The 11,600-nt window shown below is 36.3% G+C and overlaps 1 protein-coding gene across 1 annotated transcript in view; it reads left to right on the top strand.

Annotated features, from left to right (window-relative positions):
* Nucleotides 1-11,600, top strand: part of CDC73 (cell division cycle 73) — a 126,336-nt gene that overhangs the window by 16,815 nt on the left and 97,921 nt on the right. Inside the window, exon 7 of the mRNA XM_003785600.3 lies at nucleotides 7,351-7,567. Coding sequence (XP_003785648.1) covers nucleotides 7,351-7,567 — 217 coding nt within the window. The remainder of the gene's footprint in view (nucleotides 1-7,350; nucleotides 7,568-11,600) is intronic.

The following is an 11,600-nucleotide window of genomic DNA, read 5'->3' as shown; positions in this document are numbered from 1 at the left end:
GGGCTGGGGATTTGAACCCGCCACCTTGGGTGTACGTGGCTGGCGCCTTAGCCGCTTGAGCCACAGGCGCCGAGCCAATTGTTGTGTCTTTATAGTGTGTCTTTAATTCAGGTAGAATTGGCTGTCCAATTTTGTTTTTTTGTTTGAAGGATATTTTTGCAAATTTAGATTCTTTTTGTTTCCTTATGAGTTTTGGACTTTGACAAAAAAAGCTTGCTGGGATTTTGATTGGGATAACATTGAATTAATAGATCATTTTGGGGAGAATCGATATCTTAACAGTATTGAGTGTTTTGATATGAACAAGGTATATTTCTTCATTTATTAGTGGAGAGATGTTTGGTTCTTTAAATTCTCTCAGCAATGTTTATAATTTTCAGTGCACATGTATTGCTCACCACATGTCATATTTGTTCAGAAATATTTCGTATTTTTAGTGTTATAAGTGAGGTTTTTTTGAAAAGTTATTTTCTGGTTGTGTTTGTTGATGGTATAGATAAATCAATTTTTATGTATTCTTGTATCTTTTTTTTTTTTGTATTCTTGTATCTTACAATCATGATAAACTCATTGATTAGTTCTTTGAGGAATCTCCATACTGTTTTCTATAGAGGTTGTACTAATTTGCAGTCCCACCAACGTTTTCTAAGTGTTCCTTTCTGTCTGCATCCATGCCAACATCCATTACTTTTGGGTGTTTTTTTTTGGCTGGGACCAGATTTTAACTGGTATATGGGCCTGGTGCCCTATTCCTTTGAGCCACAGGCACCACCCATTTGGGGGCTTTTTATTAAAGGCCATTCTGACAGGGGGTAAGGTGATAACTCATCGTGGTTTTAACTTGCATTTCCCTGATTAGTGATGTTGAACATTTGTCTATCATTGACAAACTTCTGATCATGTTTTTTGCCCACTTATTAAGGGGGTGGTTTTATTTTTTTTCCCCCTGAAGATTTACTTGAGTTTTTAGTCCTTTATCAAATGTATAGCTTCTGAATATTTTCTCCCATTCTGTAGGTTGTCTGTTTGATCTGTTAATGATTCCCTTGACTGTGCCTAAGCTTTTTAATTTAATCAAGATTCATGTATTTTTATTGTTGCTGTGGTTGTTGTTGGGATCTTTTTCGTATTCTCTTTGCCTAGGCTGATATCTAGAAGGGTTTTCCCAACATTTTCTTTGAGAATTCTTATGGTTTCATGCCTTACATTTAAGTCCTTTATGCATCTTGAGTTAATTTTTCTTTTTTTTTTTTTGAGACAGAGTCTCATTATGTCACCCTCAGTAGAGTGCCAAGGCATCACAGCTCACAACCTCAGATTCTTGGGCTTAAGTGATTTTCTTGCCTCAGACTCCCAAGTAGCTGGGACTATAGGCACCTGTCACAAAGCCTCACTATTTTTGTTGTTGATGTTGCTGTTGTTGTAGTCGTCACTGCTATTTAGCAGGCCTTGCCCGGGTTCCAACCCACCAGCCTCTGTGTATCGCGGGTGCCCTAATCACTGAGGTATAGGCGCCAAGCTAGAGTTAAATTTTTTTTTAAGTGTGAGAGATACAGATCTTGGCTATCCAGTTTTCGCAGCCCTGTTTATTGAATAGAGATTTTTTTCCCAGTCTGTATTATCTGCTTTGTCAAAGACCAAATGGCTGTGTGTGGATGGTTTTGTATCCTTTTTGTTGTTGTTGTTCTGTTCCATTGGTCTATGTCTCTAATTCTGCGCCAGGTTCATGCTGATTTAGTTGCTATAGCTGTTTTTCTTTTTTTCTTTGATAGCCTTGTAGTATAGTTTGGAGTTGATGCCTTTCGATTTATTGCTTTTGCATAAGATTGCCTTGACTATTTAGGCTCTTTTCTGGTTCAACATGAAGCATAGAATATTTTTTCTAGATCTGTGAAATATGGTATTGGTGACTCAGCGCCTGTGGCTCAGGTGGCTAAAGCGCCAGCCATGTACACCCAAGGTGACGGGTTCGAATCCAGCCCGGTCCGCCAAACAACAATGATGGCTGCAACCAAAAAATAGCCAGGTGTTGTGGCAGGCACCTGTAGTCCTAGCTACTTGGGAGGCAGAGGCAGGAGACTCGCTTGAGCCCAGGAGTTGGAGGTTGCTGTGAGCTGTGATCCACGGCATTCTACCCAGGGGGACAGCTTGAGACTCCTGTCTCCAAAAAAAAAAAGTATGGTATTGGTATTTTGATTGGGATTGCATTGAATCTATAAATCACTTCAGGTAGTGTTGATTCTACTGCTCCATGAGCATGATATGTTTATCCACTTGTTTGTATCATCTGTGATTTCTTTCCTCATTGTTTCTTAGTTCTCTTTGTAGAGATCTTTCACCTCCTTGGTTAAATATATTCCTAGATGTTTTATTTTTTGGTAGCACTTGTTTCATGGTATTGTAGCTTCGATTTGACTCTCAGCTTGACTGTTATTGGTGTGTAAGAATGCTACTTAATAGTGTACATTAATTTTGCAACCTGAGTCTTGGCTGAATTTATCAGTTCCAGGAGTCTCTGGGTGGAGTCTTTTGGGTGTTGTAGGTGTAAGATCATATTGTCTGTGAAAAGCGATAGTGAGATCTCTTCTTTCCCCATTCGGATACCCTTAATTCTTGTCTGATTGTTCTGGCTAGGACTTAACAGGTCTGTGTTGTTGAATAGAAAGAAGTGCTGGCAGTGGGCATCTGTGCCTTGTTTTAGGTCTTAGTGGGAATGCTTTCAACTTTTCTCCAGTATCATGCTGGTCGTGAATTTGTCATATATGGCTTTTAGAATCTCGAGATGTGTTCCTACTGTGCCTAGTTGGTTGGTAGTTTTTTTATCATGAACAGGTACTGAATTTTATTGAATAATTTTTCTACTTATGTTAAGATGATGATCTTTGTTTTGCTTCTGTTTATGTGACCAATCTGTTTATGATTAACATATGTTGTAGTGGATTTTTTTTTTGATAGGCTATTGAATTCAGTTTGTATTTTTTTTTGAGAATTTTTTCATTTATATTCATAAGGGGTGTTGATCTGAAGTTTTCTTTTTTTATTGTGTCCTGTTTTTGTTGGGGAGTAGGCCATCCTTCTCAAGGTATGAAATAATTTCTGCAAAATTGTAGAATGTGTATTAGCTCTTCTTTGTAGGACTGATCAAATTTGGCTGTGAATCCATTTGGTCCAGGGCTTTTCTTTGTTGGAATATTTTTTATTGCTGCTTTAATCTAATAATTGCTTATTATTGTTGTATGTTCACGTGTTCTTTTTCTTCCTGATGGAGTCTTAGAGGATTGTAAGTTTCCAGATATTTTTGTAGACTTGACTGGGGAAGGATCTGCTTCCTACTTCACTTCTGTGTTATCATCTTTATTTTTTAGTGAAATGTGTCTTTTTTGTGTGGTTATTTAAAAATTTTTCCGTTTTGCTGGTTTAAGCCATTTAATTCTGTTGACATTGAGGGAGTTTTTTCCTTTTCTTTGTTTTTTTGTGCTTGAGGCCCCTTAAGCTTCTTGGGATAATTTTTAAGTTTACAGTTTTTTATTAGGTTTAGAAAATTTGGGTCATTATTTCTTCATTATTATTTTTTTCCTATTTCCATCTTTCTGTGTTCTAGGTACCCAAATACTGCTTGAAGTTGTCTGGCAGCTCACTTATGTTCTTTTCTTTTTTTGGATTTTTTTTCCCTATGTATATTCTTTGAATTTTTAAAAATTTATTTTGGATAGTTTCTTTTGTCATGTATTCAATTTTAGTATTTTTTTCTATAATGTCATATTTTTGATCTCCAACATTTTAGTTTTCATCTCTAGAAATTTGTTTTGCTTTTGAAAAAAAGTCTTATTTCCTTTTCTCCACTTATTGAATGTATGTTTTTGAAATATAGTTATTATACTTACTTTAATGTCTTTGCAATATTTAATACCATTGATTGATATTTCTTCTTCTTCTGGCTCATGATTTCCTGCTACCTTACATGGTTTGTGATCTTTGATCACATACTAGACGTTGTGTATTTCACTTTGTTGAATGCTAGATATTACTGTATTTCTACACGATTTTTCTTTCTGTATCCTTTTTAGCTTTGTTTTGGGACATAGTTAAAAATCACTTTGAAATAGTTTATTACTTTCAGGTCTTGATTTTAAGATTTATTATTTGAACAAAGGTGAGTTTGGGTAATTACTTCCCACCCCACTGAGGCAAGACTATTCTGAGTACTCTATCCAATGCCCCTTGAATATGTGGTTTCATTCTGGCTGTTGGAAACAGGTATTCTTAACCCTGTGTGAGTGAGCACTGTATATTATTCCCTTTAATTCTCTTGGGTGATTTTTTTTTTTTTTGCAGTTTTTGGCCAGGGGCTGGGTTTGATCCCGCCACCTCTGGCATATGGGGCCAGCGCCCTACTCCTTTGAGCCACAGGCACTGCCTTCTTGGGTGATTCTTTACCTAGCCTTAGGTAGTTTCCTTACTCTTCTGTGCTAATCTCTGCTGGAATTCTTTTCTTTCTTTCTGTTTTTTTGTTGGAGACAGAGTGTTATTATGTTGCCCTCTGTAGAGTGCTCTGGCGGCACAACTAACAGCAGCCTCAAACTCTTGGGCTTAAGCAATTCACTCAGCCTCCCAAGAAGCTGAGACTATAGGTGCCTGCCACAGTGCCCAGCTATTTTTTTGATTGTAGTTGTTGTTGTTGTTTTAGCTGGCCTGGGCGAGATTTTAACCCGCCAGCTCTGGTATATGTGGCTGGCACCCTAGCCACTAAGCTATAGGCGCCGAGCCTCTGCTGGAATTCTTGAGGGAGATCTTCTATACAGCTCTCTCCTGAGGTAGTCTTAAGCCATCGGGCTTAAGCGATTTTCTTGCCTCAGCCTCCCAAGTAGCTGGGACTACAGGCACCTGTCACAACACCTGGCTATTTTTTGGCCTCTGAATTCCAACCACTTTGATCTTGCTATAATCGCAGTTCTGTTTCCTCAGTTCAGAGATTCTACTAATTCCTCCTGAGTTTTCCTCCTTATGTCATGTCTTAGAAACTTTAAAGGCCTTAAGCTAAGGTAGTCATAGGACTCACCTTCTTTCTCATTTGTCAGAATCATTGTCCTTCAGTGCTTGATAGCTAGTAGCTAGTGAATCCTTCTTTCATGTACTTTGGTCATTTCAAGTCTGGAGAGTTAATCATCTTGGCTGGAAGTAAAGGTGCTAGGATTGAAAGCCTAATGCAGGCTTGATTACAGTTTAGAAAAGTATAGTGTCCCCCTTTATCCTCAGGGGGTGTGCTGCAAGACTCCAATGGATGCTTGAAACCTTGGATAGTACCTAAGCCTTGTAATGAACGGCAGGCAACCTTTTCATTTAGAGGAAGCAGTTTATGGCTTCTCTTTGGCAGTTGCATATCTGAATTGTCAGCATCACTACCTTGTGCTTTGGGGTCATTATTAAAAGAAATAAGGGCCTGGCGCGGCCGCTCACCACCTGCAATCCTAGCACTCTGGGAGGCCAAGGTGGGTGGATTGCCTGAGCTTATGAGTTCAGACCAGCCTGAGCCAGAACAAGACCCCGTCTCTAAAAATAATAGCTGGATGTAGCAGGCGCCTATTGTCCCAGCAGTCCCAGACTGCCACTTGGCAATCTGAGGCATGACAGTCATTTAAGCCCAATAGTTTGAGGTTGCTGTGAGCTTTGGCGTCATGGCACCCTACGGAGGGTGACAAAGTGAGACTATATCTAAAAAAAAAAAAGAAAAAGAAATAAGGGTTACTTAAACATAAGCACTGCCTATCTGATAGCCATAAGTGAGTCTATCGGATAAACAAGATGGCTACTAAGTGACTAATGGGACAGGTAGTATGTATAGTGTGAATATATTTCATAAAAGAATCATTCATATGCCAGGCAGGACTGTGCACAATTTAAAAATTAACGAAGATGCTGGGTGCAGTGGTTCACGCCTGTAATCCTAGCACCCTGGGAGGCTGAGGTGGATCGATTGCTTGAGCTCATGAGTTCGAGACCAGTCTAAGCAAAAGTGAGACTTCATCTCCACTAAAAATAGAAAAAAAAAATTGAGGCAAGAGGATCGCTTGAGCCCAAGAGTTGGAGGTTGCTGTGAACTATGATGTCACAGCACTCTACCCAGGGTGACAGCTTGAGACTCTGTCTCAAAAAAAAAAAAAAAAAATTACCAAAGTGTTTACTTTGGGGATTTTTTATTTAATATTTTTGGACAGCAGTTAACTAAAACTGCGGAAAGCCAAACTAGGGAACTATTGTGTTTGAATTTGGCTTTTTGGCTTAATGTATGCCAGTATGTTTAGATTTTAAGGGAAAGTTACACAATATTATACAGAATGAGTCAAATACTGGGTACACATTGTGCATCTGTTATAAAGTACCTTCACACCTAATCTAAATAAAATCAGAATACTATATAATACTACTGTATTTAAACCTGCAGGAATTTTCGTCCTTTTTCCAGATTTTCTCTAACATATTTCAAGATTTTCATCTTGTGACTAAAGTAATATTTTTGTCTACTGTTATTAAGGTACCCAAACATTTTAAATTCTTTTTTCATATTACGTGATAAGGATACTTTGCTTAAGATTATCATCCTATGAATTCTATACTTTCAGTGTTATATCTTTTTTTATAGTTCTGCAAGCATAGCTTTTTTGCTGTTTATTTGAAAACCAAATAAAAGGGAGAAAAAGACAATCGTTGTGAATATGGTTTCGTCTTTCAGAGATTAGGAGTGTGTGTTTTGTGGCATGCAAAAGCCCATCACCTGTAAAACATGTGGTGCACTATGACATACAGGTTTGACACCTTGAAATAAATTTCAAAGAAAACCTAAACTTTGAACTGCCTATAGCAGGGGTTCTCAACCTGTGGGTCGCAATCCACAGGAACTGTATTAAAGGGTTGTGGCATTAGGAAGGTTGAGAACCACTGGCCTATGAGATGAATTTTTCATCCTCATTCCCAGGTGGCCTCTATGTGTATGTGTAATTTCCATAGACAGAGGTGGGTTATCTAATAAAGTTTCAGAAAATATAAAAATTAACACCCATATTAATGAGTTCTGCTTTTGGGGAGGAAAAGATGAAAAAAGTGAAGAATATTTTGGCATTGACCCTTTTAAGAAATTACTGATTTGCTTATAGAATAAGTAATAGCTCTACATGAATTCTTAATAAAAATCTTATATGATTACAAGTTATCAAGTCAGTTATAGAAATAAGAAAACTTTACTTATTGCCATTAAAGTGTTTTTTCCAGAAACTTACAGCTGTAACAAAATATGTTTATGATGTGCTCCAGGAATCCTTGCTGTAAAAATTAAAAAAAAAATACTGCTTTTAGATCTTTGTCTGAAGCTATGTCGGTGGAAAAAATTGCTGCAATCAAAGCCAAAATTATGGCTAAGAAAAGATCTACTATCAAGACTGATCTAGATGATGATATAACTGCCCTTAAACAGAGGAGTTTTGTCGATGCTGAGGTAGATGTGACCCGAGATATTGTTAGCAGAGAGAGAGTATGGAGGACACGAACAACTATCTTACAGAGCACAGGAAAGGTAATTGAAACTTTCTGTTTATTCATTAGAGCATGTGTGTTTCCATCCTTAAATATGGTTGTTGGTCACCAAAGAAGATGATGAAAATGTTGGAATCAAAACGTAAGCCCTTCACATACCATTTGTAAATCAAGGAATGGGCCAGTTTTCTTGTTGAGTCAGCTTTTTGCTTAACTTAATGAACAAGAAATATTGATGGAAAGTTCTCTGGTTATTAATTTTTTTCTCCAATAAAGTAGAAAAGTTGTAGAGATCAGTTAACTTTTTTTTTTTTTTTTTGTGAAATAAGAGTCTCAAGCTGTCGCCCTGGGTAAAGTGCTATGGCGTCATAGCTCACAGCAGCTTCCAACTTTTGGGCTCAAGTGATCCTCTTGCCTCAGTTTTTCTATTTTTAGTAGAGATGGGGTTTCACTCTTGCTGAGGCTGGTCTTTAACCTGTTAGCTCAAGCAATCCACCTGCCTCAGCCTCCCAGAATGCTGTGATTTCAGGCGTGAACCATCCCGGCCCAGTTAACATTTGTTGAGTGTGTTTTGTAAATTCTCTTGTGTGGGTATAGCAAATAATTTTATTATTAGTTCCTTATTCATGGAGATAGTTTGGTTTTCGTTTTGCTCCAATATTGTAGGATTTTCTTTTCTTTCCATTCTTTTCTTCCCTTCCTCCTCCCTTTCTCCTTTTCTCCTTTTCACTTTTCCAAATAGTGCATTAAAAACATTGTTATGCATATCCTTGTGCATTTATATGTGTGTATGGCCAAAGGATTAATTCTCAGAAATGAATTGGTGGTCTAAGGAGATGTACACTTTAAATTTAAAAAAATAAAAATTTGAAAGATACTGATATTCATTATTTTAATGGATCTCTAGAAAGGATGCATTGATTCTGTTTCAACACTGTTTCAGGCAGATAGGTTTTAGTTGTGGAATTTGGGGATTTTATCTTTATTGTGCTGTTCTAGTAGGAATAAAACTACTAGAAAAGAGCATATAAACAAAAGAATTACTTCTTTTTCTTTTGTACTTTGATTTGTTTTATAAAATACTTGAGGTTGAGATTGGATCATTCTCCAGAACTTAGAGAAATCTGAGGATATGAATAAGCTTCTATTTTTATTTAAAATAAAATGGTCTACTGGTACTAGTTTTTGTTGCCTAATATGCCTAATACTTGAATGATATTGTGCCTTAGGTTCATTCATCAATGTTCATTATAATTACTAACAAATCTGAAACTGCTACTCCAGGAGTAAAATAGTGATATACACATACTCCACCTTGCTTTCAGACCAAATATTACATTTTCTTTTTTTTTTATTTTATTAGATCTTAACTGTGTATATTACTGCATTTATGGGGTACAATGTGCTGATTTTATGTGCAATTTGGAATGTTTACATCAAACTAGTTAACACATCATTCACCTCACTTATTTAATTGTTGTGTTTAGACATTTATACTCTACTATTAATATATTTGACGTGTACACTTGCAATATGCACAATAAGTGAGGTCGCACTGATTACCCTCCCACCATCTGTTCCCGTTTTTTTCTCCTCCCCCTCCTCTTCTCTTCTTCTTTCTGGGCTATAATTGTGTTTTATCTTTTGTCTGAAAGTGTGAGTACTTATATATTTTCAGATAACTGAGATGGATAATTTTCTTTGGGCTCTAGGTGGCAGGATTGTACCATCATTTCAAAACTTAGTGTTAGAGTTTAGTTTAATGTTGTATCTTTTTAAAGATAAGTTAATAATTAACAATTGTTTGTTAACTAGGTTTGCCTCTGCAAGTATTCAGATTTAAAAAAAAAACATGTTTTGAGATCGTCTCTTTATGTACTGTTTTTCCCCACTAAAAACTAAAATACTCTTGGATACTTAGAACCCTATAGGTTTTGGTCAGATCTTTATTGTTACCGGTTATTATGTCCTTCTTAATTTTTGAGTTTCAGCAATAGAAGATAGTTTTAAGATTCTATACGAGGCCAGGCGTGGTAGCTCTTGCCTGTAATTCTAGCACTCTGGGAGACCTAGGCAGGTGGTTTGCTTGAGCTGAGAAGCTTGAGACTGGCCTGAGGAAGAGCGAGACCCCATCTCTACTAAAAAGAGAAAACTAGCCAGGCATAGTGGATGATGCCTGTAGTTCCAGTTACATATGGGGCTGAGGCAAGAGTTTGGCTTGAGCCCAGGAGTTTGAGGTTGCTGTGAGCAATGATGCCATGGCACTCTCTCTAGGGCAACAGAGTGAGACTCTATCTCAAAAAATAAAAAAAAAAAAGATTCTATAAGAAATATAAATTTGTCCTTTTATGCAGTTATATTGCAAAGTTCCCCAAATCAATCTGATTTTATAATGACATTTAAAACACATTCTTTCAGGCTGGGTGTTACGGCTCATGTCTAGCACTTTAGGAGCCCTTGATGGGACAACCACTTGAGGCCAGGATTTCCACACCAGCCTTGGCAACATAGTAAGACTCTGTCTCAACAGAAAAAACATACAAAATTTATCTAGGCATGGTGGCATGCATATAGTCCTATTACTTGGGAGGCTAAGTCAGGAGGATTGCCAGAATCCAGGAGTGTGAGGCTGCCCTGAGCTGTGATCTGACCACTACACTCCAGCCTTAGGGTGATGGTTAGACCCTGTCTCAAAAACAAACAAACAAAAAACCCATGCTGTTAAACTTGTATAAATTATTATGTTTGTTGCTAAAATTTTTATGATGAAACCAGTAATAGGAAGATAATAATCACCTATAATTCAACCATAGCTGATAACAGTATTTTGATTAATGCTTCTAGAGTTTGTCTTACTACTTTATTATTTTTTAAATATTAAGATTTGCTTTTCAACAACTTTTATAATACAGCTAAGGTTTTATTTTATTTTCCACTGTGTTGACTTTTGCAGTGATGCTACATAATCAAAGTAAAACATCTGGTACAATAACATGAATCAAGGCAGTATCACCAAACTTTATTAGTAACCATCATAAATAATGTTCTTGATGAAGCTTTAAAATACATTAATTTTGTTTTATCTTTGTTAATGAAGGGGTTTACAACTTGACCCTTGAATATGTCTTTTTAATTTTTTGTATAATGAAATTGGAATGTGTAAAGCACTTGCGCATATCAAAATATGGTAATCTCTATGAATAGCACCTGTGGTTTGAGCTGCAGGGTAAATCACTGGCTTTTTCACAGAAAACAGTTTTTTATTTGAATTAGTATGTTATTCAGATTTGAGTATTTGGCAGATACTCTTTGAAAACGAGGGAGTAAATCTGTTCCTTCAATGAAAGCAACTGACAGTATTTTTTTGCCAGTGATAAGAAATGTGAACTTTCATGAGGAAATTGGAATTTTGAGAAGTTTCTTAATGCTAGCTACTATGACCATAACAGCTTCTAATTCTTAAAGAGTCTTCTGATGAGTCTTCTATAATATTAATAAATGTAATTTGTTGATATTGTGTAATTCACCGTGTTAATATTTGGAAGGTACACATAATCAGTGATTGATATTTAGATGGCCAGTGAATACTGTTATAAAATCATGTATGAGTAGATAATCCATTTAAAGTTCAGGAGAAACTGATGGATTTTAAAGTAACAGTATAGAAAGTATATGGATGTGGTTTCCACATTGCATTAACCTTTAAGAAATTGCTGTTTATAATGTTTTGATATGATGTGAAAGAAGACTGTCCATAATTATCTGTAAAGCTATTAGAATTTTACTTCCTTTTTCAATTGTTTGCATATAGATTTTTGGCAAAACAAGATAGTACAACAAATGTGGAATGTAGAAGCAGACATGAAAATAGCGCTTTTTTCTTTTAAGTCAGACATTAAGGAAATTTGCAGAAATTTAAAGGAGCATTAATTTCTTGTCACTACTTTTTGGGCATTTGGGGAAATATTTTTTGTGAAATACACTATGTTTGCATGGAATCTTCTTTTTCATTTTTAAAGGAATTTCATTTTTTTTCCAGTTTTTTTTTTTTTTGAGACAGAGCCTCAAGCTGT

This window comes from Otolemur garnettii, unplaced genomic scaffold (assembly GCF_000181295.1).
Source record: "Otolemur garnettii isolate 467f Iridium unplaced genomic scaffold, OtoGar3 scaffold00016, whole genome shotgun sequence".
NCBI classification, from domain to species: Eukaryota; Metazoa; Chordata; class Mammalia; order Primates; family Galagidae; genus Otolemur; species Otolemur garnettii.
The sequence above is the reverse complement of the archived record's forward strand: the minus strand, read 5'-3'. Positions and strand labels throughout refer to the sequence as shown.